Source organism: Cloeon dipterum, chromosome X, assembly GCF_949628265.1.
Source record: "Cloeon dipterum chromosome X, ieCloDipt1.1, whole genome shotgun sequence".
Classification (NCBI taxonomy): domain Eukaryota; kingdom Metazoa; phylum Arthropoda; class Insecta; order Ephemeroptera; family Baetidae; genus Cloeon; species Cloeon dipterum.
Genome location: NC_088790.1, coordinates 13,511,327 through 13,536,922, shown reverse-complemented (window position 1 = coordinate 13,536,922; position 25,596 = coordinate 13,511,327). Strand labels below are relative to the sequence as shown.

The following is a 25,596-nucleotide window of genomic DNA, read 5'->3' as shown; positions in this document are numbered from 1 at the left end:
TTTCATACCTTTCACATTTTGCGACGTTGGCAACATTGCCCAACACAAGGTCGTCGTGAATCTCTTGTCAAAAACCTGTGCACCAGCTTTTTCGCAACTTTTCGTCACAAAATCCCCGAACGTGTGAGCGAACCTTGAGACGCCAGCGAGGAAAACACAACCCCATGTAAACGTCGATGAAATTCTCTCGTGAGTAGATACTCGCTAAAGTGTCGTTGGCGCTGGCGAAGAGTGCAGACGCTCGCTTGTTTTCGCTTCCGTATTTCCCAATTCCCATTGTCCGTATCTACATACATTACGCAGCATTGGCGAACGCTTTTTGTTTGTTCTGCAGATGATGTCAGGCCTAAAAGATATTACCCGCTACAACAGCAGCAACTACACCAGTCGAGATAGCAGCTCGGAAACCGACTCTGATGAAGGCAGACGCAGATGCTTCAAGAGTTCTTCCTGGTCCAGGTACGAGAGTGCATTTGCACCCGAGGCAGCGCAGCCAGCATTTCAGTGTGCCCTTCTCTTTTCAGGTCGCCGAGGCAGCAGCTAGCCAAACTGGAGTACATGCAGGCTGGCACTGAGGCCGGCGCCACTGGCTCCTCGTGCCAGGGTCTCTGCCTCAACGATGATAGACTCGTCCTCATCGTGGACAACACCAGGTTCGTCGTGGACCCTGCCCTATTCACAGCCCACCCCAACACAATGCTCGGAAGGTAAGAATGGAGGATGAGGCGAATTCATTAGTTTGGAATCAAATATTTTACATTTTATTGGATACATTATTTGCGCTGTCTACGCAGCATAAAATTTTACCCGTTCATAATTTGGCAGGTTCATTCCTGTTGAATTGAGCCCCTTGCAGTTCTTATTGTACATTTTATTTGGCTTCACTTAATGAAGTTTATAATTGAGCGTTTGAGTTTGAAGTGTCCAATGGAGCTCATAGCTGGCTCACTTTGTTCTGTGGAATGCAACAACATGTCTCATGGGAAAGCAACAGTCATGGCGCGTGTCATGGATAGAGGAAGTTAGTTGGATGTGACTAATTAATTAAATTGTGCACTTAAATGGTTCATTCATGAGTCAAATCAAATTAGCATGGAATGTAATCTCACAGAAACCTCTTAATTGTGGCTTTATCTTTCCTTAAGTCGTTTAACAACTTCAAGGGCTATGGATTAGCCTTCATATTTCCTCTTTTTCTTAGTCATCAGCTCGCATCACATTCAAAATCCTTTATGTCTGAGAAGTAGTGATGATTTAAAAACAAACGTTTAATGATTAAATACGAAATTTTCCTGATATTCGTGTTTATCAAATTGCCTGTGAAATGTAAAAGTTTAGTCCCAATTTTTTTTTTATTTTACTCTTTTTAACCCTGTCTGAGGACCGGGAAGGGCGCGCGCTGCACTATAGCTCAAATGCTGAAACCCGGGTCCCAATAACACCGCGAACGGATAACATGGGCGCACCAGGCCGCACAGGGACCCAGCCCACTGAAGGGCTCGTCAAGGATTTGAATTGCTTGTTGCACAAAAACGTGCACTAATGTTGGTTTGGAATGATTTTTCGCAAGGGCAATTATTATGCCACTTTGCGTTTAACAAGGTATTTAAAACCGTGCAGAATCAATCGCAGAAATGGCAATTCATTTATCATTTTGTGCAGCCCACAAATATTGACCTAACCAACCATAATAGCAACGAGACAAATACGCAGTGTGCAAACATTCTTGCTCTATAATGTGACGTCAAGGCCCAATTAATACGCTACTTTAAAGCCAAGTGGGAACCAACACTGTGTTTAGCAAGAATCCACGTCTTTTTCACACTAATTACAAAACGTTGCTTCGTTGCTTCGCAGGATGTTCACGTCTGGCATTGAGTTCGTGAGGCCCAACGAGCGAGGCGAGTATGAAGTGGCTGAGGGAATGAGCGCCACTGTGTTCAGGTCGATTCTCGACTACTACAACCACGGTGTGATTCGCTGCCCGCCAACTGTGTCGGTGCAGGAACTGAGAGAGGCTTGCGACTACCTTCTCGTCCCCTTCGATGCCAGCACTGTCAAATGCCAAAACTTAAGTATGACTTTGCTAAATAATTATAAAATATATTTTGCTTCAAACGTGGTTTCATTAACCTTCGGTCATTTTTTTTCTTTCTAGCACTTATTTAGTTACAGACTGGAAAATTTTTGGATGAAACCTATATATTAATTTAAGAATCCTAATTTGGTACAATCAATATGATTTTTTCCATAATAGATGCCCCTAAATGAGAAAAATCGATTGGTGGGTCATTTTTACCCACCAAAAACCACTTGATTTTTATGGAGATCACTTCAGGTCCATAAAAAATTAAAAAATATACACGAAAACCTTTAAACTATCCATAAAGCTGATAATATTGACTATATTTTTTATACTTTATTTTTTTAATTCGCCAGTTGTATAATCTCTTACAGTGTTCAGCCTCCCAACAGATGGCGCCAATGTATACTTTAATAATAAATTTAAATTTAAGGCTATTCCGCTGTGATTTCAGATTCGATCCTGCCACTGTGCATTCTTCACTTAATATGCTTTCTTTTGACGTGCTGAAAACCAAAATCAGTCCAGCCATTCGCCGTAGAAACCTTGGAAAAGATTGTATATTTCCTAAAATAGTTTATCAGGATTCTACGCTGATTGGCTTAAGCGATTTTGGTTTTCAGAGCGTCAACAGAAAGCATATTAAGTGAAGAATGCACAGTGGCAGGATTGAGTCTGAAATCGCAGCGGAAGTACCTTAAAATTAAAATAAAACAAAAGTATACAGTGGCGCCATCTGTTGGTGGCTTCAAACACTGAGGTTATAATATATGCAACCGGTGAATTAATTTGTGCTATTCTTTATCAAATAAATGGATCCTTAGCCATTGGCACAACTTAAAAATTATTTCAACAAAACAAAAATCGATTTGCAGGAGGCCTGCTGCATGAACTGAGCAACGAAGGGGCGAGGGCTCAAATGGAGAAGTTTCTCGAGGAGTTAGTGCTTCCACTGATGGTTGCTAGCGCTCGCAGGGGAGACAGGGAGTGCCATGTTGTGATTCTCCTGGACGACGACTTTGTCGACTGGGACGAAAAGTATCCACCCCAGATGGGAGAGGAGTATTCTCAGAGTAAGAAAACGTTTTTGTCCCGTGAAAATGAAGTCATTATTTATTTGTCGATTGCAGCTGTGAATAGCACTGCCATGTACCGCTTCTTCAAGTACATCGAAAATCGAGACGTGGCGAAGCAAGTGTTGAAGGAGAGAGGATTGAAGAAAATTAGACTGGGCATTGAAGGCTACCCCACCTACAAGGAGAAGGTAAGTTCGTCAATATGCTGCTGAATAAGTTGTGCTCATGTCAGTTTGCAGGTGAAGCGCAGGCCAGGAGGCAGATCTGAAGTCATTTACAATTACGTGCAAAGGCCATTCATTCACATGAGCTGGGAGAAGGAGGAGGCAAAGAGCCGACATGTTGACTTCCAGGTAACAAAATCAGATCATTTATTTGATTGGAGAGGTCGATATTAATTTATGTGATTTTGATTATTATTATTTTGGAATTCACTCACAACATATCTGGAAAGAAAGGCATTAGATTGTAGATTGTGGAACTTTTTTAGGTTAAAAATTATTTGAGGCAGTTTCATAGTTAAATTATTTTGGTTGATCTCAAATGACTGGTGCCAACATTTTACTTGTAAACCAGATGGGTTAATACCTGTGTCTGACAATGAGAGGCAGCTCAATACAAATTGAAATACCTGAATGCCAAACTGATTGTTCAAAAAATGCAAACCGCTTTCAGCAAATTCAATCTTGGGGTAAATTCTGTGCTTCATTTAAGCAACATTGTGCACCACTCACTCATTAAAAATCTAATTTATAGTTGTTAACTACAAATGCTTCTGCTTGAAAGCCGTTACATATTAAAGATTGACTTTAAAATCATCAATTAGAAATACATTTCCCAGGCAACAGGCTAGTAAATTTTAAAACAAGAAATATCTTTGATATTCCATCTCTGCAAGCGCTAAAAATTAACTGAAAATATGAACGAATTCATTATTAAACACATATATGCGTGCGACACTAATCCCATACAATCAATTCTTACAAGTCTTTACTGCTTCTCTTATACTAATTCTTTTCACTAAACATTTCAAAATATGATATTTTTCACAATGTTCCCCACAAAATCTACATTCACAAAAAATCTCCTGAGGCTCATAATGGTAAATCTGAGTTGAACAGAAAAATTAGTGATATCCATAGCATGCAAATCGAGTAAATACAGTCAAGTCTATCCTCAAAATTCGGCACCCTCCTATTCCCATTCAACATTGTTGGAGTTTCATAAAATGCATCACAATTAACTGAAAATATTTGACTTGATTTTCAACCTTAAATCAGCTCTTGTTTTGGTGAATAAGCGCTCAACTCCTTTTGTACTTCTTTCTAATTTTTAAGATCTGGATTTAATGAAAACCTCACCTTGTAATTAAGATTAAAATTTGTAAGACAAAAATCTTGATTTATTCTGCTTAAAAAAAATATCTTATAATTAAACAAATGGTATAGCAATGAGAGCAATGATTTAAATTAAAATTTCTACAGTGCGTCAAATCTAAGTCAGTGACAAACCTGGCTGAGGCGACAGCCGACCCAGCAATCGACCTTCCGCCAGCAGCCACAGTTGACGTGGACCTTGTGGCGCCTCCACAGCCGCAGCACCTGCTTCTGCAGGACAACGAAGGCGACCCCCTGGCCAACCCTGACGCCCCGGCATAGAGGTGCGCCGCCATCTCATTTTTCGCTCCGCTTTCGTACTTCTTTTGTTCTATAAGTTGAGCTTTCTGCTGCGATGATCGTGCGGTTTAATTAATGAGGAAAGCTGCAACACGGATTATTCCCAATTCCTGTGTTCTTATTTGATTGCTGGGTAAAAAATGAGATGCAACAACAAAAGGCTAGCTAGTTCACATTGAGAGAAAGTGAGAAAGTAATCATTATTTGAGAGGACCAGAGATATAACCTATATTTTATTGAGAGATGAAATTGAAAGAAAGTCTTTGTAAATGTTGGTTACATTTATTAAAATTGAAGCACAAATCTATCACGAGTCACAAGTGTTTGAGTGCACTCCATCAGCTTCATGCAAACGTTTTTATGTGTAATGCGTTGTTTTGTAAATTATAAACTGACAAATACTGTGCCAAATTTGTAGAATTAATTGCGCTTTGTTCGCTGAGTGGTGAATCTGCAACCGAGGAAATCTGAATTGAAATGGTTTTTGATACGACCCTCAGAATCCAGTAATTTATCCTAGTAGTGGGAAAATTGCGCAACTTTCAACAACCAAACGCGAATTTGTTGCAAGAAAAAGGCAAAAATCAATTTGACAATGAAAATTTGGGTGTTCGTTGAGCGATGGACAACTATACCGCGACCAGGCAGAATTGTTTCTTGGTATTAATTTCGATTCTGCCTCTGTTTTGTATGTATTTTTGACGAAAAAGGGATTCTATGTGTAAAAAAGCTAATTTATGGCCTACTGCAAGATATAAAAGTTCATAATGCATCATATAAATGGATGATCAATGTTATTTTGTGCAAATACTGAATCATATTATCTCGGAACAACATAACGGAAAGCTTTTGAGTCATGTAATTGCGAATTCACACTACAATAAAAATCGAGAATTTTATCCGCACTCATCCGGTGTTTCATTTTTGGTACTCGCACGCACACGTTATTGAAATTTCAAGAAGCATCGCGCACACCAAGCTAATTGTAAGTAAAACCGCAGGCAGCAATAAAATTTTGACGTGACCAAAGCAAGAGAGAGACGAGAGGAAAGAAAACAAGCAAAGCATTCATAGGCCCATCCATCAGCAGCTAGTAGGAAAGGAAGTCGTTGACCCTGCATTTCGAATGGTATACGCGCGTGGAATTGGAATAGAACCCAGAAACTGTTTCGTTGAGAGGCTTACTCTTGGAAACGAAAAAACGCAGCGCGCAGTGGAAATGAACCAGAAATAAATTGTGTAGCGTTTGATGCCAAAGAATACAAAATTTATACTATAAAATTCAACAAGAGATCACGGAAATTAAAATGATGCAGCAGGCACGTTGATTATGGAAGCAAGACAACCTAAGCAGTTAAAGTAAGAAACAATGAGAAATGAATGACCATAGATGCAATTTGCGTTTTAATTACTATTCTAAGTATTTTCCATCAGGTTTCAATTTTCGGATTCTCTAATTCCGCCGCAATTTTTCTCCGCTTTTGAAATAGAACTGATTTTATTGCATGCCTTGAAAGTGCGTGATCAATAAATTTCCTCTAGAATGGAATATCGGAAATATCGAGGAGCAAAAATTACAATTGCAGTGAAGATTGATTAAAATAAACTTGAAATGCCTGCCTATTTTTTTAACCAGCTCCTTTTTTAACTTCCTGAATGTTTTGATTAAATCTTCAATTTCTTTTCGTATTATTTGAGTAAACGGTATTAATTTTTTTAAATCACGTGGGAAATTTCCCCGATTTATTTGGAGAACCATAAAACCCTGGGAAACGATGAAGTATTCAAATCTGGTTTTCCGTCATTTCACCACAAATTTTGTATCGCTTCGCTTCAATGTGTCTTCTTTTTCTTCTTCACGGCATCGCACACCTATTAAAATATCTTTAAAAACCCCTCTTTTATTCAAGCAAACAGGAATTTCGACGTAATGATTCAAATCCCAGGAGGCTAATCGTTTTCTTTTATTTTTTAAGCCAGTAGCTGTACATAAATGAAAGTAGTTTTCTTCTTCATTCAGTCAAAATATTGGTTTCAAGAAATGTGATAAATGGATAACAGGAGGCCTTTGAGAAAATAAACAAGTTCGCATCAGAAGGACCGCGTGAGAATTTAAGCTGGAGCAGTTCTAAATTTTTTGTTCTCATATCCTGCCGAGAGCTGTGCATAAAACGCATTTATAATCGCGATTGGATTTCCGTGCGCCGTGCCTATCAAGAGGGTTAAAAACACGAGAGAGCAGATGGCCGCGTGTATGTGTGCAAGAAGTATAATGTAAAGAAAAGAATCGAAAAGCGCAGCTGTCGCACGCGGCGGCTCAAGAAGAACAGAGAAGAGATAATAATTAAAGAGCAGCGCGTCGTTGCTCTAATTGCGCAGCTGGTGGAGTAAAAATGTCTTATCATTCGCATTTACATTTTTAGACGTTTTCTATGCAAGACGAATTTTATTAGACAGTTTTTTAGTTCATTTTAGAGTGTTTTTTTTTCGAAAAAGGCTTTTACGTCCAATTCAGGTGTTGTTTCTCGACGAATTTTGATCATTTTGTTTGAATTTAGCTTACCGAAACTTAAAAAATTCGCATTAAAATCAACGGATTAATCATATATCATACTGTTTTATTACTGTTTATGAACTATAGACAAAATCATCCTGTTTTCGGTAAAATTACTGATTTATTGTTTCCTGATTTGACCGTAGAAAAATGTAAGGCTAACAAATCTATATTAAAAATAAATATAAAACAAAAGTTATTTTTAATTGAATACTTTAAATTGGTTTAAAATTTAAAATCAATATATTTTTCCGAATTTCCTGTGTTCAGAATTTACAAAATACCAAAACTAAATAAATCACAAGAAAACATTATCCAATCAGTAAGTAAACTTTTAAGACTGAGATAACTTCAAGAGAGGTTCAGACGGTTTTGGCGGTTTTAAGACGGCCGGTGGGTTGAAAATTTTTAAATTGCGTGATTCCTGCTCATTTGGAGTCTAAATGTTAATCAGATGGTTAGGAAAAAATAGCCGATTATCTTGAATCCTCGACCCTTCTCATTCTTCGCGGAAGGAAGAAGCTAAGCGTGAGGGCATGTTATACTAATACTACAGTATGGGCCCACGGTTTTACAGTTTTACGCGAATCATGCGTGAGTGCGATGAGCGAGCGGCGCGTATTTCCCATTGTTTGTTGCCATGCAGCAGCCCTTGCAATGTAGAACTACGGCCGACAAGCAGGAAAATCCATAAAACGCCACGCGTGTGTGTGTGGAGAGAGCCTCTCTCTCTCATTCTCTCTCACTCGCTTCCCCTCATCCAGCCTGCATTATTACATGCAGCACTTTCTCCTTGGAGACATTTCATTGACCCCGCCCGGCTCGCGCGGCTGTGCTGTTGCCGTCTGCCTATGCCAGTGCCTGCTAGGTCGGTCAATAACCTCAGCCGGCAAACGCTCGCACGAGTGCCGACTGAGACTTCTCAAAAACGCTAGTATGCCGATGCCGTGTAAATTGCTCTCTGCCCTCACTCAGTCAGCCACGGTGGTTTACAATTCAAAGAATTTTTCAAATAATCCTAAATCGTCAAGTTTTGGATTTTGCGGTAGCTAAATGTTGCCATTCAGACATTTTGAAAGAATTTATCGAGGAATAAAACACATGTTTTTTTATATTTGATCAGATTTGAACGAACTTAAATAAACTATTAACAAACACCTGATTTCCGGTTTCAAAGTGTGTGATTCCTTATTCAAACGGTAGAATTGAAATAGTGGATGCAGAACGAGTGCAGCTCTCTTTAAAAAGAAATGTAAATTATTAATACCAGAAAGATTAGAAAAATCTTCATATGTATGTTGGGTGACACTCCTGAAATTAATATTATATTCGTGAGGATTTTCATGCTGTGAATAAAATGTACATTGGATATAATTACACAATTTTGACGGTTTTAGAAAATTTCAGGGGCTTGATAAATATTCAAATAATAAAAAAATTGACTTAAAATTCTGATTTTGCTCCAATTATATGAAAGTTGGAAAATAAAAAAAAATATATCGGAAGAGACAAATCGATTGGATGGGTAATTATTGACATACCACGAATAGATTCCCTGAAATATTTCATAGGACGCAGTAAAAATTTAAAAGTCGTTGTTGCACGTCCTAATCAAAAACGGTTTCTAGAATTTTTGGTAATTAAATTGCTAAAAATGGCGGAACAACCTCTTTAATGACAGCTGGATAACGGGATAAGGCAAAATATTATTTTTCGTTATTCGTTTAAGCACCAATTAACAATGAGCCAAAAGCCGAGCTACTATTAAAAGAACTCAGCAGTGAGGAAAATCTTTCAATGAGTCATGCGGATGCAGACTTTGCTACATATTAATTTTCCCCTACGTCATCTAACCCAACAAGACCACTTTGATTCAAGTTCATGTACTTCACAATCTTAAACAGGATTTTTAATGGAAACGTTGAGCAAAATACTGTAAAATAGAACAAATTGACGCCTTTTACTATCTTTGAAATCCAATTGATTATTGCATAAATCTTTGTCTAAATTAAAAAAAATGACAATCAGCTGGAATTGCCATCCAAAATCACCTGGTAATTATGATAAAAGGTAAATTTCCCTCCTATATATGTTTGTTTATTCTCACATTTAGTCATAATCCATTATAGTATCATAGGTCAATTACAAAGAAAGGAAGCATGTGAGAATGGGCGACACTTCTGATAAAGAAGTAAATAAGAAAGACTCTGTCGGAATAACACAGCCGAAGTGAGCCCAGACTAGGAAATAATATCAAAATGACATCACAATACATGTTAAAAACTTGCCATAATATTATACACCTTACAAAGTGAAGGAAACTGCGCCGCCGAACGATCTTTGAGCGCGGGTTGCATATCGTTCCACATTTTCACTACACGATAATCAAACACATTTTTCCTAACATCATGAATTTCAATAAGGAGTCGGTGCTCAACACTTGAGTGGTGCACAAACATTGTTAATAATCAATTCTTATAAATTTGGACAGCAACCTGAGTTCCCGATTTTCAGGTAGTTAGTAAAAAGTTTAGAATTAATTTGTTGAATTTTACTGTACATTATTATATACTATACTATCCACTTTAAATCCACAGTTGAGATTTTAAATTTAAAAACTCTAAAAACTATGATGTCATGCTATCTCCATGTGATATTTTTCCTATTTTCATATTTTCAATCCAAAAACACAGCTTGGTAACAGTAACAGCGTGCGGGGTGGGTAAGGAAAATTGCGCGCGTCTTTTACCCGCCACCGACACCGGTCGCCAGAGGCACTGGCGTCGCAGCGCAGCCAATTAGCCGCCCGCTCCTCTTCCCGCCTCGTGCCTCGACGCCCGCAATGTGCCGCCTTCCGCTGCATCACTATCCTCCATCACTCTTAGGTTTGACGCCGACAAATCCAGCGGCTTCCATCCATCGTTCATAATTAATCAGGTGATATGAACTCACTCCGTCGAAATTTGCGTTTTTTGTTACATGTAGCAAGCTCTATTAATACATGAGCAGGTTTTCATGCTCATTTTGGTGCAAATTTTAAGCCGAATTACAGAATTTTACTTAGGCTTCATCATACATACTCACGATAGTTGCACAATAGCATTTTTCTGTTTCAGGCTAACATCCTCGCTTGTATATCATTTCTATTCTAGTAAATTAATCTCGATCGTTCACAGTGACGAATAATGGCGCATATTAAGCCAAAATCTGATTTCAGGCCGCGTTCCTGATCGATGAGAATTGTGACACGTGTTGATGCGACGACCCCGATTTTTTCAAGTCTCGTAGTTTAATTCCGTCCGGCGAGGCTGCTGCCGCGAGCGTTTTTTACCACGAGCTGCGAATCGAGGCCGGCGATTCGGGGCCAATTCGGCCTAAATTTAGCCCAGCCTGTGGCGGCCGTTGGTTTTTTCTTTCTCTCCGCGGCTCGCACGTGGTAGATTGAATCGGGCCAGCGCCGCCATTTTTCTCCAGACGATGAACACTTTTATTACTTCTCTGCTCTGTGCGGCTGGCGGGCATGCGAGTAACTCGCTATCGCATATTTGCACGCCCCTGCCATGCCAGCCTGGCGGGTTTGCACATGGAGTGCTGAGTGAATGTACCCCATTTTTTATCCTTACGTTGGGTTGGCTCAGACTGCGAAATGAGCCGTCTCGCTAGTCTGCGGTCGATACAAAATCGCTCGAATTATGCAGCAACCTGCTCGGAACGCGTCCAAACCACAAGTTTTTATTTATAGACGGAAGACGGATACATTCTTCCTGTTTGGAATTCAATTCAAACACGGCTTCTTGTATTTCGTCTTGATGTCCGAGGGATGGATAAAATTAAAATATTCCTTTATGGTCCTTATGGATATAGAATTAAAATTTCTCAAAACCTTCGCGCACATCGGTTTTTTCTGAATTAATTTTAAAAGATTGTTGGTAACTTTTTGTAAAATGGCGTCTTCTGAGCTACTTGTAAATTTGTCAGTTAAGATGATGTCCGAGATTGGCCAACTTGTTTTAAACGTCTTTTGAAGCCGCTATAGACATTGTGAAAATTACCTTTGAATTGATTGCGGAACCAGAAAATTGAGAAGTTTCTCAAAAAGGAAACAAAATTTATTTTGCCAGGAGCCAAAATAAATTGTTATTTCCTCCCTGATGAAAACCGTCAAGTCTTTTCATTTGTGCCCTCATTGTTTTAAAGGATATCCTAACGGACAATACGTTATTTATATTTTAATATATAGGAACCTGCGCTTGTGAAATTAGTTGGCACCGACCGAAAAACGGTTCACCAGCATCACTACCTGAAGATTCGTTTGAAAAGTACCGTCCACCATTAAATGCGAACAAAGAAGCCAGTTCTAAAATGGCGACACCAGGATACCTTCAACGGTTTTCTGAAGGTAGCCCGCAGTGCCTATTGACGTCCATAAATGCCAAGATGGCCGCTCTAGTGTGCCCTAAAAAGTGACCCCGGAAATTAATTTTTAAAAATTGTTTAAAAAATCCTGCTGGCTAAAATGTGATCTAGTTCATTGGTATTTGGCTGGTGGCCGCGGCGAGCGCTTTTCGGTCGAAAGAAAGAAGAAAGTTTTTTCTGGGAGGCGAGGGTGAAAGCAGGTACATAGTCGGTCGAGCGCCCTTGGCACGGCGGCCAGGCTGCGAGCGGCGAGAATTGGATTCCAGTCGGTTTTTCGGGCGCGTCTGGGTGGCTGCCGGGGCGGGGGCGAGGGGGCCGCGGGCAGAGAGGGGCAAACGCGCGATTCGCTGGCTGCTGCCGTGCTGTGCCGCAGTACATAGTGAGAGTGCTCGCTGCTACACGTGCGCCGGCGAGGGGCTGGGTCGGTCGTTGACCTCTTTCCTCTCGCGCAGCCACAGCCGCGGCTCAGTCGACGAACGGACGCCCGACGCGACGCCAGCTTCTTTGAGCCGCTGCTCCTCGCCAGCCAACCAGCCAAGTGGGAACCACCTTCCTTCAACCCTTTCAAAGCCCTGATGTGGTGCCGCAGCTGCAACCTTCAACCCTGAGGCTGCGGTCGTTGCTGCTCTTGCGCCTTCACCTTACTTTGGCTGCTGGTGTCTATGAATTTTTTTTGTTAACGATTTCATTCGACAGGCCAGTGACTCCTTCAGACCCGTGCTTGATGATGGAAGAAAAAGCGTGGCGAACAACGGAGGAAGAGAAGATTTTTTGCCCGTTGCCAAGCGTAGGAGGGGGACTTAGGCTTGCCCTAGTTTGCAATTCTGGCCAGTCTTTTTCTCTCTCCTATGAAGGTAGCGGAAATTACATCTCGTTTACAAACCGACTTTTTGTAACGGCTGAGAAAAAAAAAAATATATATACCTAAAATTGTTAAGAAACATTCATGATGCAAAGAAAATATTTCCGTTTCGAAATGATGGACGATAATCCTCTGAAGAAATAAAATCGTCAAGAATGGCGAATCAAATACCCGCCCTTCCGCGTTTTGAAGCCAGCAGGCCAAGTTATTGAGTAACCATTGTCAATTTAAAGCTGTTGGCGCTGAAAGCGGTGCACGTGCACGGCTGGTTCTGGTATCAAACCTTCGCTGGTCTATAATTTAGTTGCGACGAGCGCCACCAGGGTAATTTGGACCAAGTGCAATCGATGCTATTGTTAGCCTCGCTGTGTCTCTTAAACGAAAGCCATGTAACCTTGACGAACAAAAAATATTTCTTACTACTTACTCATACATTAAATGCTTTTGCTTGGCCCAATTATAAGGATTCGCAAAAATTCACGTCCCGAAATATGTAAACTAGTTTAAAACTACCAGTGCTCTTTAGTAAATAAGTCCTCTTTAATATTTTCCAAAATACACTTTCCAATCTACACCTTTCGTAATATATGATAAAATGTAACATTTTATCCAATCAACATGTGTGTTTGGAACACAGCAATATTAAAAAACAAAGTAAAATTTGTTTCCTCTATGTTCTAATACATGATTAGCTTCACAATGAAGGCAAACGATATACAACTCTTATCGCTTACAATAGCCTGACTTTTTGTACGTACTGGTCAGCAGAGCTTAAAAATTGATTGAATTGACACGAAATTTTAACAAGGTAGCAACAATGAAAGGAGAATAATAGTGCTCCAGAAACACAACCATAGACTTAGACGTGCAAACAGCAATGTAGAAAAACAACTGAAACGGAAAATGCACCAAGACGTCGTAAAAATAGCTTTACAAAACGATGAAATTTTTGAAGCCAGCTTCAAAACTATTGCGGGTTGCAAAACAATGTTTAAATTTTCACAACAAATGGGAACTTTTCGCTCATTTAAACTGGGTGTGGTGCGAATTGCATCAATTTGATCATGGTCATACACTAAAAGCTCTGATAAATTATGATAAACTGCTAACACTATAACTACATCTTCTTATTGTATTTAGCCAGCTCTGCACGCAGCTTCTTATTCTCGTTCTTCAGCTTTTCATTCTCCTCTTTGAGCGCTGTGTTCTGAAATTTACGTGGATATTAAGCCTATTTAAAAAAAAAAAACCCTCTGCCCAGCACATCCTGAGGGGTATGAGCTCATCGGGTCCCAATATAACACCGCCCAGTGGATAACAACTGGCCACAGAGGAGGTAGGGCCAAATGTGGTCATCTTTTCGCCTCCTCGCGCAGAGGTCTTATATTGAAACGCCTACAAGCCCATTGAACTATTTTAGCAATTTGAGTCACTAAACTAACCACCTTTTGCCATCTCGGACATTATGCAGCCAGTTTTAGAACCCCGAACTGCGTAAATATCTCCCATTGTTTTGACACTCCTGAGAATTTCTTAACAAAGCGAGCCAAAGGGCTGGTTTGTTCATTTAATTTTCTTAAAATAATTACCTCATCCTCAAGGTAGCCAGCCCTGACGACTATCTGGTTTTCTTTAGCCCTGCGCGCGTCCCTTGACCTCTTGGCGGCCAGGTTGTTCTTGCGCCTGCGAGCCCAGTACTTGTCGTCCTTCAGGTCGTCGGGCACAAACTGTTTGCGCGACTTCTTCACGACAGGCGCTGGCTTCAGGTCAACGTTTGAAAGTTTCTTGCGGTAATCAACATTCGCTCGTCGGGAACGCTTGCTCGGGGGTGGGTGATATGAGTCGTCAGAGTCGTTTGATGAAGCTGCAATTCCAGAACGAATAATATTTTAAATTCGTAAAGTTCAAAAAATGGTGTCTGATAATATCAGGCTAAACTAAATTTTCTGAACCTTCAAGCACCAAGCTTGCAAATCAAATGAGTATGAATTTAAACTGCCTAAAACCGTTTTTAATCTTCAACAAGTGCTTCGGCTATGATGCGTGAAATGCCAAATACCCAAGTTAACCGCCAACCATCATAAGGAGGCTTGTGGTACCTCTCTTCACAATTTCATATTTACTCTCCAGAGAAGCTGTAGTTACGCCTATAAACAATTTTATAGTTCTTATTGTAAAAAATAAAAATTGCTTCTACTTTGAATGTTTAAAGGCAGTCCAAGAGGCATGTCAAATGGCTTAAGATTCATGTAATAGTGGAAATTTTGTTCGAGTTAGAAATTTTCTGAACTAGAATATTTTTGATCAGCTTTTTTTTTAAAAAAAAGGTTGGGAGACAGTCAACTTTTTAGGCATTTGATTTACTTTCAGGCAGAAAGTTAGCACACAGCAAGCAAATAATTTCAGACTTTAGAGCCGAGTCATCTGTATAAAAACTTGTAAAATCGTCTAATTTACTGAATACTTTAGCAATACGCAGAAATTGGTCTATGATTTAAGTGCATTAAATTATATTTTTCAGTGATATATCTATCAATTTTAGAGTTACTTTTTGAACATGTTAGTTCAAAAAATAAAAAAGGCCAGATTTAATCATGTTCTATTTAGTAATTTGTTGGAGCCTAAGAAAAATTCCTGATAGTTTCACATTTTCTTCAAAATTTGAATTTGACCATGGAGTTTTTTGAAGAAACTAAAACCATGATAAATAACATCCAACCCCTAGAAATCTGATTTCAATGGACAGAAAATTGCTGGGAATAATAGATAATATAGCAGTCTTAAAACCATCTAAATTTCCCAGCGCTACATATTTCTTTTTCTGGATTTGGGGCATAGTTGCTTTGCTGATAAGTTATAAAATCATATTAGCTCAAAAGTTTTAGTAGTGCAATTTCAAGACCTTCTTGATTATTTTTTTGTGTTTCCTGGAAGGAAGATGCAGCCAAGTAGTGCAAAGATGGTTGGCGAGGATCAATTATTGCGATTGCAAACATCAATTAAAAAAAACTAGAACCAACATACTAGACTGTGCAGGGGACGGTGGCTCGGACAGTTCCTCGTCCTTTACTGATTCCTCTTTGTCATCCTGCTCTTCCTCAGGCTTTGCTGAATCCTCTGACTGCATAGAAGCTGAAGACTGCCGGCCTGAGATTTATTCAAATGCAGTTCAAGCCAAATGTTCTCTACTGAAAATGGGGGATTTCTCACCATCCAAGCTCTCGTCAGGCGTCTCGGCCCGCGATTGCTGCTGGTTTCCGCTGCTGATGCACGTGGAGTTCAAAAACTCATCCAGGTCGACATACTGATTTGAATTTGAAATTAGTCTGATTACAAACAACCTAAATGGTAATTTACCTGGTCGCCGAGTTGGATATCATTTCCCAGTCCGGCGCCTTTTTCCCAAATGTTGGGCCCGAGGAATGCTGCTTGCGCTTCAAAATTGGACCACTCGTCGGTGACGTCGTCCTTACACTTGTCCCCAAATTTCCCTGGAACAGAAAAACAAAACACTCGTTTGAAACAATGATGACAAAATTTGAACAAAATAACATGTGTTGAGGGGGTCAAGGACCAACCTTGGGCGTTTCTAACACACTAAATATTTAATTCACGGCCTGAAAAATACCATGCTGCTGTTGGTGAATCGAGTCAACACTGGGCAATGTCGAGTCCATCATCAGCAGTTGCGCCAGCTGATTCAACTGGTGTCGGATGTCCGGAACCTCCTCCATCCTCCAGCACACCTGAAATTGATCAGTTGATGCCGCAACTGTCACTGACTGCTGAGATTATGCAACCACCGCCCGCACGATCGTTCTAATCGCCAAATTGATAATCTTTCGTGGCCTCTCGAACGTTCCCAGCGCACCCCTCCAATGTTATTAAAATTACTGACTGGTGTGACCGAGAGTCGCGAAGGACGGTCGCTGCGCGGAAAATCACTTCAAAACTTTTTCATCGTACATTTTTAACATTTCAAACTTTACCGGAATTAAAAAAGATGAGAAATTTAAATTGTAAAACTTCAGTTTTTTATTTAGACGGAAAATTAATTTCAAGGTCAGAGTGTTTGTTTTCAGAAATGGAAAAGTTGACAATTTTACAAAAATACTGTAGCCAACATGAATAACTTTCCACAGAGGAATTAAAGTAATGGCTATGAAAACCACGAGGAAATGTGTGTCTACCACCAACTCACTAAATTTTGTATGCTGAATTACAAAAGCGTTCCCCAGTTGAATGCGAGCAAAATATTTTTATGACGAAATGAAGCACGTAAATTTTAGGAGCTTTATTCCGACAAAAAATCCAAACTGTTTGTTAGCCGACTTGCTGTTTCGACGCGCCTGAATTCCAACTCATGCGACTGCAATCGACGAAGCGGAGGTTGCAAACTAAGGGTCTATTGAAATTGAGCTCTGGACGGGACTGGGGAAGCCACACTGATGGACAAACTTTCGGAGGGGCAGCCGCGGTCTATCTAATATGCAGTCACATGACTCTCGCCGAGTGTGGGGGAACCACGTTACTGCGTAATTTTGCGATTAAAAATTGGTAATTGGGCCAACTTAATTGCTTGAAAAAAGGAGACTGCCTTGCACCGATCAATCGATTTATTAAAAAATATTAAATGGTGATTTTGCAAAAATCCTTATAATAAAAGCGTGACTGTCGAATTCATAAAATGTTAATCAAAGATTGAGAGAAATCCAAAGATTTTGGGCTACAGTGCACCAGCTGAAATTATTTTTCTACATGATTGTAGTAAATAATATATTATATTTAAAGCTTTACTTTCCGATAATCAAACCCAGCCCGTCAAGCAACATTTCGCAAAACCAAAAGTGGAAATTCGGGATGCTAATTCTCAGAGGCCCCACCAATTTGTTTGGGTTTTCTCTACGTGAATAATTTTTATGCAGGTCTCGTTGAGAACCACGCGGCGCTCGCTTCATTTTCGGTCACGTTGAACAGCACGCTGCTGCTGATCGTGAGCTGCTGATTCGTCACCTCCGCGGCGCTTGCTTCTTGCCAAAAGAAAAGTTCAGACAGACTCTCTGCCAAAAGCAAATAAGTCCAAAAATCCTGATTCGAGCGTGTGTTGTAGAGACACGAGCATTTTATTCCACGCAATTCAAATCGAATTTTCGCACGCAAAAAAGGAAAAAGAATCCGCTGATGTGTTGTTTAAAGACGACACAGCTTGTTCATGTGATAACGGCGTGCTGGGCTTATCTTATTTTGGCGAAGTGTTTGAGCAACATTGTTGAATTGGTTATTCTAATATCAAAACTAGTAAATAAACCAGTCATCACACTTGAGCGGATTAGGCAATGTCCATTGACAGAAGTTGAGACGGACGCCGACACGAGCAGAGATGCCAAATTTAGAATTCAGCACAATGACCGTTTGCAGAATCTATCTCTTTCGAAATTCAAGTTCTAAATAATGGGACATGTATGAAATTGTGTAAGCTCAGCAAATTGGAACATAAAATGCGGACCAGTGAAAGTATTTATTTTCGTTTGGGGTTACATATTTTATTTTTCAATTTCGAGCTATCTCTTAAAATGAAGCGAACAATCGAAATTTGCCAAGGAAAAGAATAAAAAAAAATTCATGATGCTAAATAGGAAAATGAATCTTAATAAATTTTTATGTGATTGCAGCCAGCATTAAAACAATAATAAAAAATGCGTCAAAATGGAATTTCAGCGTATACAATTTTTTTAATTCCTTGAGAACACAATTTTCCTTTCCATGCTAAATTATTGCCAGTTAAAAATACAAACACAGCGTGACAACCGAATGGTTCCTAGCTTTTGATATTCACAGTAGGTTTGCCAGCGCTAAAAATCGTATATTTGCCACAACATTTATCGCTCGCGCAGCATCCATGGAGGCAGCGAGTCACGTTGGGTGCCACCTGACTTGTACCTGAGTGAAGGTTGCCGCAGGGAGCTCGCTGGCATCGGACCGAAAAAAGTAGAATTGCCTTTTGATATGAGGCAAGTCAGGCTTTAGCCAAATAAGCAAGCGGGTCAGCAAAAACGCAGGTTAGCTAACTTGCTTGGCTTCTCACCAGCAAATAAGCCGCAGATTTATGGCGGAGGAGTTGTTAGCATATATTTCACGGCTGAATTATTTCATAGGACAACCCAAAGCTTGTCTACTCTCGGCGGCTACCTTTGATTTTTAGGCCTATTTTATTTTAAATTAAAATTGTTTTATTTATCTTTTTTACCAAAAGAAGGCTTTTGATTGAACCTGCTGAGACGCTCTCGAATTACTAAAAATTGGTTAAAGGGGCTGACCGATTGGTCTTCGAGCTTTGAGTCTACCGGATCCTACTGCCCCAGCAGTGACAATTTATTGACAGCTAAATGAAGTGAAAGTTTCCCTTTTTTGGAGCAAGAAGGGAGTCTGCCGTTTCTCCACAAATATTTTCCACGTCGAGCATAGAAAATCAACGAAATGTCATCTTGCAATCGTTAATACCAGAACTGTCACACTTTATCCAAGTTGGATTTCCCGATCCCGTTTATTAAACAAGGTCACATAATGAGACACTCCTGCCTTTTCTTGTCCAGATATATATCCAGGCATGACAGTCTGGCTTCGAGAATTTTCGAATTCGACCAATCCTCCACGGGCTCTGGAGAATTTCGTTCTTTATTTACGATAGCAACTGGGCGAGCGATAAGAGACTTTTGAGCCCGTTAATAGTGCCTCTGCGATCGAGATAAGGGCCAAAGTTCGGACCATTTAGATAAAGCAGCGAAGACACATTGGCTGTGACAAAAAATCATGTTCCGCCAACAACGACGCACCAAGGCCGTCTGATAATGGAAAACGCTCAATTAGCCGATCATCGACCAGTCGATGCACATTATATTCAGCGACGTACACATTGCTGCTGGTTACATAACACACACTCAATGAGACGGGATGGGAAATATTGTAAATATGTAAATACATACAAAACATGGGTAAACACAAGAAGATACGCCTCTTACCTACGGGCAGAATTGCGTCTTTCAAAATGACATCGATGACCTCGTCTTCGGGCAGCTCCATCATCAGGTCGACGGCTTTGCTCATCACGGGAGTGTTCGTGCCAACTTCAGCCGATGTCACTTAGAAATTTTCCCTGTTGGCCGCCGATTTTTAACCCTCAAAAGTTCGCCCTTGTATCTCGAACAATCGTAGGATTTGTTGACATGCGTGCCCTCTATTGACGGTGAGGAGGAGTGGCTACCAAAATGGCTGGAGCAACGGCGAGCAGGATTGGTTGCGCTCGGCGAGGCGCGCGAATTCTAGAATTCTCGCTGGAGCTGACTGAGAAATCATTATTCATTACACAGATGGAAGAACTTCAGACGCATTATATTATGGGCTCTATTTTTAAGGGTTTACAGCCAATTTTCACTGTTTCCATTTAAAAAAATTTTCACAGCGATTTTCTGACTATTTAGAACGCATCAGATATTTCGGGCGTGATTTATCATAACAATTAATTTTGATATTTTTTACATGGTTTAATTGAGTTTCTATTCAGATTCCGATCGTTGCACTATTTCATTTTTAGTATTTTCAACAGAAAACGGTTCAGTATCGGGAATTTTTTTAGTAATTCTAATATTTACCCTTCTAGTTTTTTAGGTCAGCAAAAATAATCAAATCCCAACATTAAATTTTGTAAGAACAATATAATTTAAAAGAATGATCGGATCTTTGATTTTTTGAAAATACCAGAAAAACTATAGAACTTTAATAATTGCACCGAAAAGGTACACAAATCTCCGCAATTTTTCAGTTATTCGTCAGGCCTAAAGAGATCCTAGACGATTTTAGATGGTCTTTGAAGATATGGGAAACACTTCTCGCTCTTTGATGGGAAAGGATCAATGTAATGCCCTATCCTAGCGAGAAGTGCGAGTCCTCCATGGCTCATAAGTCTCATGATTCACGTAAACTTGGCGTCCATAAATAAAATCGGACACCTAGAAAAAGTTGTCTACTGTTTTATATTTCCAAACTAAATTATGTTTATTTATTTAAACTAATTATGTTATTTAAGAGGGATAAAAATTGACATAATTTAGAAAAATACCATAACGTATAAAGTTAAGAATTTCTACAGCAGATTTATTGTGATATGGAATAGACGAAACATTTTTTTTTTAAATTGATGATACAAAAATCTGATCACACGGATGATTCACAGTTTATGGTGTAAATAGTCTGAGTGTTCTTGAAAGTGGGGTGCTTTGATTTGGAAGCAGTCATAGCCGTGCCTCTTCTATCATTTTCCAGGTACTTGCGGACGAAAAAACGATTGTGGTCGTGAGCCTCAGGATGTTCAAGGAACTCCTCAACCTTAGAAACCCCAGAAATCAAATTGAAATCCAACACATATTAAATTATGCTTACATCCATCCAGCAGCACTCTACAATTTCCCGATTGCACTGCTGAATCGGCTGGTCCTCGACCAAAGGCGTCAAGTGAACGATTGTGTAAATGTCTGAGCAACCAAATTGCGACGCGTGGTGATGTCTTAAGGCAACAATGGAGTTAAATTCGGTCAAAATGCCAGTCTCCTCGAAAACTTCTCTTATTGCCGCACTGCCCAGGTCTTCACCTGAATATTTTCATAATTTTGATACCGTAATTATGGATAAAAAAACACCTGCCCGACTCCAAAAACCCTCCAGGCAGCTTCCAGGTCGGCGTCTTCCAGAAGCGTTCCTTAACAACCAGAAGTCGATTTTTTGAGTCGACCACCAGTCCTCCAACCCCTACCATGGTGTGAGCGTAAGTGGGAATGTTGCACGGTTCTTTCTTTGGCAGCCAACGACACATCATCACACATTCTGGTTTTGAGTGGTGAAACCAAAACTCATTCTGAAAAAAATAAAACGCTTTTATTTGTGTTGACGGATGGATTCTAATAAAAAATTGAAATTTGCCTATTTTCACGTGCCAAATTTATTTAACTCAGCCGTTAATATGTTTTATCCTTGTAGCACATTTTATCTTTTTTACTCCTATGCAATTTAAAAATATCTTTTAAATCTGCCATGATAACATAAACGGCATTATATATTTGTTTGTAATTTGTTCTATGGATAAAAGAGAGTCGAATTAGCATACAAATATGCAACGCGCACGTCTCTCTTGGGAAGCGGACTGCCTAACCGATCTTCTGGCCCTACCTTCGCTAACACAGGCACCCATTCAGCGTCCTTCAGGGCAACTTTGAACCACACTCCTCGAATTTCACCTTTTTCTATCCACAACTTGAGAGAGGCTATTGAAACAGTTTTCGGTTAACAAGATTAATTAATCACCAGAGCTCCTTCACACACCTTGTAATTTTTCGGTGAATGATTCCGGTCCTGCGCACGGCTCTTTGGTGGAGTCGATTGTAATGCCGTGGTACCTGTCCAAGGTACCCTGAAACAGAGATGAGTGCTCCTGCGACATTCTGGAAAAAAATTAGTCTTGTTAGGACAACAGAAAAATAAAAAAAAAATAAAAATAACAAGCCTTGAGCAGAGAAGCGTGCGGGTAAATTTGTAAGAAGACGTGCTTGAGTTGGAAAATTGAGCTTTGCTAATATATCGAGCGCTGCTACCTGCAGAATCACGTGTGTGATAAAATAAAAACAAGAGCGCGATTTTCACTTACGAATTGCGTTCAATGCCTCTACGCTAGCAAATAAGAGCCTCACTGACCCGCGGAGGTGCATCAATTGAATTAGTTTGTTACGTTGATTGGGCCATCGGCACACGATACACCCACTGCGGCTTTTCTAAACGGCTGAACGCACACTGCAATAACACAACACTCATGGATCTTTAGCACTGGCAAACAGCGAGACGAGCAGCTGGGCCGCTTGCGAAATCGATCGGAGAAACGACGCAGCGCGAGCGGTTCAAAATTCAACGCGGACACTCAGTCTCTGCGGCAAAATTGGTTCAACCATTGGAAAGTTAATTCAGTGTGAAGTGATTTACAAAAATTGTATTTTTTAATTTGAGAAGACTTTATATGAAGGCTAATAAAATTAAAATTTTACTTCCCTTCGCAAAAATGTATAATGAAAATTCCATTGACAATTATTGTCTTTAAGTTTATTTTAAAAATATTCACCACAAAAAATGGAAATATATCCTCTGCTTTGAAAAATTAAAACTATTTTCTTTTTTTCCATCAGAAATAGATGCAATATTTTGAAGTCGAAACAAGAGAAATAATTTTTCATTCATTTAATTATTCATTTCATTCGTTTATTTCTCTAAAACAAAAGTCAACACAACATAAATTAACGCTATACAAAGAGAATTGTAAGTTAAATTTAATTTCTGTTCATAAAAAACTAAGCTGAACTATGAATTATTTGATTTGAGAATATAATCAAATTCTTATTCTTGACAAGTTATATCATACAAGAAAAAATGAATTTCATAGCAAAATTGCCATTCTCTGCAACGTGCTGCCCCTAGCGCCGGTTTCTGGTAGGAAGAGGGGAGGCAGGTGCTGCATCTTGCTTATACGAAAAAGCGCTCCAAGAACACACCGCGCTGCATAGCAACACAATATATGGTATTGCGTCTCACAGCAACAACTCGATCCCCCGAAAAAAAGGAAAATTGAACGTGAGCCGGGCCAGATGAGGCGACTGCAATAACAATCAAAGCGAGTTCAATAATTGACAGGATGCGTTTCCGATACGAGTTTTGAGAGCGAGACGCAGGAAAAAGATCGGAATTCGTAATTTTATTGCTGACACGTGCCATTGAAATTTTCAAGGAGAATTTTTATATGGCTCTAGCGTGACCTGACCTATAATGGTCGAAATTTATTCGTGTGCGACCAGTAAAGAGAATATAGTTGTTTCCAGTCGCCGCGGTAAAAGGGTGGGAAATATTTATGGTTTTTCCATCAATGTCGGTGAATAAGTGGCAGTGGAACATTATTTTGCTTTATTTAGCTGTAGAGATCAACTCATAAATGAAAATGGGCTATAAACCCATTTTTAATTAGAGCAAATAATGTGGGAAAATGGATCAAAATAAATTAATTAGCCGAGTGGTGCAATAATTAATGAACTTTAGTCAAATGATCAATAATTTCTTTTGCATCAAAAGGGTTCGTTTAGGATTAAAGGATATTTAACTCTATTTTTCGTTAAAATATTGGGAAATCCCATCACAATTTATGTGTTGCAAAGGAGAGGAATAAGTAGTTTCATTCTGGTTTGATTAAAAATTATCTTTATTAACTTCATTGTTTAATAGAAATTGTTGTTATATTGTTATAAAGAAGTCTACAAAAAAGAAATGCTTCAGCTACACAACTCAGTATTCCACTTTGAGTGAACTTGAATGTATCTTTATTTGGCAAGGAATTTGAAAATATCCACACATTTGATGTTTGAATATCTGGTTCACATTCTCACTCTTCTACAAGAAATGAGCAGGACTTACGCAGTTTTAAAACTTCAAACTCACATTCCTAAGTCGTCTAAAAACGTCTGAACTATATTTATGACTTTTTTCAACGTGAAAGTACAATTTAGAATACTCCTGTTTATTTAAGCTGACTCACAGAAGATATGGATGCCCACTATTTGTTATAGCTCTCTCAAGGTTAACTACCCCGTCAACGATCGTCAAAGGGAGCTTGTGGGAGTGGATCTTTTTTACTAATATATGACAATTGATAAAAGCTATTTACTAAACCTTCCCCTGACAATTCCACTTTTAGCAAAGTCATCTCTTTTACCCAGAAAACACACTTTCTATTTGTAAAGTGTCAAGTTGGACGATCATGTAACTCAATAAATCTCCTCTTCAAAATGACACCAGCCAAACATCCTGAGCAACAAAGCCACCGCACCACAAGCGAAGCTAACATGGTCAACAAGCCTCTCTTAAAGGATATGGTAAATCTTTGGAGTGAACTGCCACCCACGACTGCTCCCTTGTCGAATTCCTGTACAAAAAGTAATTATGGAGAGTTTAGGGTGGGTGATGTTATTTTTTTCCGATTTCAGCCTAGTAAGGCGAGAGATTATGTAAAGAAATTGATAGTTTTTGCGATATTTTGCTAGCTATCTGTTTGCCGTTTCTTGCAATATTTTAATTTAATTTGTACTATTGACTTTGAATAACCAGTAAATATTTGTAGAAAAAATGTTATGAGCAGTTTTACAAAATAGCTCACATAAAATTGAATTATTTGGCTTAGTTGAACTGTTCCAATCACAAGCAGATTCGATTTGCGAGTTAGTCAATTTCGTCGCTTGTTTCTTTTTTCGTATGCACTCTGGAATGAGAGTAGGCGGACATTTTCAACGATCGCTTGTTGTGCGTATCCACCGCAAAAACATCTCTTGCGCGAGTTTTGGCTAAAATGTTTGGCACTAACCCTCCCCGGGGTAGTAATTAGCCATCTCGATTAAAACTGAATTCCAAGAATTAAGATTGGAGCCGGCAAACAAACTACGGGGATGAGTAGCAATGAGAAAGAGAGGCCTCTAGCGCAGTCACTGCAGCAAAGGGGCCATAAAACTTAACATCTGCCGCACGCAGACTGGTTAGCATCCCTTCTTTTTTACCGGGGCGCACATTGAGAAACCACAATATGCATGCGCGTCTACTCTATTTGTATTAACAAATTATATCCCTCGCGCGAGCAATGCGAAGCGGGGCGACGGCTAATTCGCTCACACAATTCATCACACTGTCATCTTTACTTAAGGCAAGGGTTGAAGAAAGAAAAGGAGCTGCTCTCACACATGTCAAAACAGCAGCCTCCAAAATTTTTCTCTTGGTCAAGCGGCGTTTTTTATTTTTTGCTTGCATACGTCAGAGAGTCGCGTGCCACCTGCCTCTCAGGTACGTACATTATAATGACG

At 39.6% G+C, this 25,596-nt stretch overlaps 3 protein-coding genes and 1 long non-coding RNA gene across 10 annotated transcripts in view; 2 read left to right on the top strand and 2 right to left on the bottom strand.

Annotated features, from left to right (window-relative positions):
- The first annotated feature begins 18 nt into the window (after positions 1-18).
- On the top strand, positions 19-5,740 carry mri (mrityu). The gene is made up of 8 exons (XM_065492215.1): positions 19-189; positions 335-459; positions 525-707; positions 1,858-2,075; positions 2,959-3,156; positions 3,214-3,347; positions 3,399-3,512; positions 4,644-5,740. Exons 2-8 carry the CDS (start codon positions 335-337, stop codon positions 4,815-4,817), a joined length of 1,146 nt encoding a protein of 381 aa, XP_065348287.1. The 5' UTR covers positions 19-189; the 3' UTR covers positions 4,818-5,740.
- Positions 5,741-10,276: 4,536 nt separating this feature from the next.
- Positions 10,277-11,881, top strand: LOC135945945 (uncharacterized). Its single transcript, XR_010575477.1, has 2 exons — positions 10,277-10,326; positions 10,607-11,881. It is a non-coding gene; the product is annotated as an uncharacterized LOC135945945 (long non-coding RNA).
- A 1,304-nt stretch (positions 11,882-13,185) lies between these two features.
- On the bottom strand, positions 13,186-19,920 carry LOC135945766 (thyrotroph embryonic factor-like). 4 transcript variants are annotated; one of them, XM_065493628.1, is made up of 7 exons: positions 17,000-17,242; positions 16,296-16,413; positions 16,025-16,158; positions 15,878-15,971; positions 15,692-15,814; positions 14,257-14,531; positions 13,186-13,874 (listed from the first exon to the last, which is right to left on the bottom strand). In XM_065493628.1, exons 1-7 carry the CDS (start codon positions 17,030-17,032, stop codon positions 13,785-13,787), a joined length of 867 nt encoding a protein of 288 aa, XP_065349700.1. In that variant the 5' UTR covers positions 17,033-17,242; the 3' UTR covers positions 13,186-13,784. The 4 variants fall into 4 exon arrangements, with proteins under 4 accessions (XP_065349700.1, XP_065349701.1, XP_065349702.1 ...); XM_065493629.1 differs by having other exon boundaries at positions 16,869-17,239; XM_065493630.1 differs by having other exon boundaries at positions 16,985-17,239.
- An 872-nt stretch (positions 19,921-20,792) lies between these two features.
- The window catches only part of LOC135946685 (uncharacterized), a 28,100-nt gene continuing 23,296 nt past the window's right edge, over positions 20,793-25,596 (bottom strand). Inside the window, exons 1-7 of one of the 4 annotated variants that reach the window (XM_065494996.1) lie at positions 22,362-22,556; positions 22,221-22,308; positions 22,040-22,158; positions 21,887-21,981; positions 21,365-21,575; positions 21,104-21,312; positions 20,793-21,049 (exon numbers count right to left, since the gene is read on the bottom strand). In XM_065494996.1, the coding sequence (XP_065351068.1) occupies positions 20,879-21,049; positions 21,104-21,312; positions 21,365-21,575; positions 21,887-21,981; positions 22,040-22,158; positions 22,221-22,308; positions 22,362-22,422 (954 nt within the window). In that variant the 5' untranslated portion in view covers positions 22,423-22,556 and the 3' untranslated portion in view covers positions 20,793-20,878. Of the gene's footprint in view, positions 21,050-21,103; positions 21,313-21,364; positions 21,576-21,886; positions 21,982-22,039; positions 22,159-22,220; positions 22,309-22,361; positions 22,557-25,596 lie in introns of those variants that run through there. The other 3 variants (XM_065494997.1, XM_065494998.1, XM_065494999.1) reach the window with 3 other exon arrangements.

What these genes read in the sequence shown, in the direction of transcription:
- mri (XM_065492215.1), top strand. Translation starts at nt 335, where the DNA reads ATGATGTCAGGCCTAAAAGATATTACCCGCTACAACAGCAGCAACTAC. An exon ending in AAGAGTTCTTCCTGGTCCAG is followed by an intron (nt 460 to 524) that starts GTACGAGAGTGC and finishes TTCTCTTTTCAG; the next exon opens with GTCGCCGAGGCAGCAGCTAG. An exon ending in CCCAACACAATGCTCGGAAG is followed by an intron (nt 708 to 1,857) that starts GTAAGAATGGAG and finishes GTTGCTTCGCAG; the next exon opens with GATGTTCACGTCTGGCATTG.
- LOC135945766 (XM_065493628.1), bottom strand. Translation starts at nt 17,032, where the DNA reads ATGAGTTGGAATTCAGGCGCGTCGAAACAGCAA. An exon ending in ACCGTCCCCTGCACAGTCTA is followed by an intron (nt 14,532 to 15,691) that starts GTATGTTGGTTC and finishes CTGGAATTGCAG; the next exon opens with CTTCATCAAACGACTCTGAC. An exon ending in CTGGCTACCTTGAGGATGAG is followed by an intron (nt 13,875 to 14,256) that starts GTAATTATTTTA and finishes CGTAAATTTCAG; the next exon opens with AACACAGCGCTCAAAGAGGA.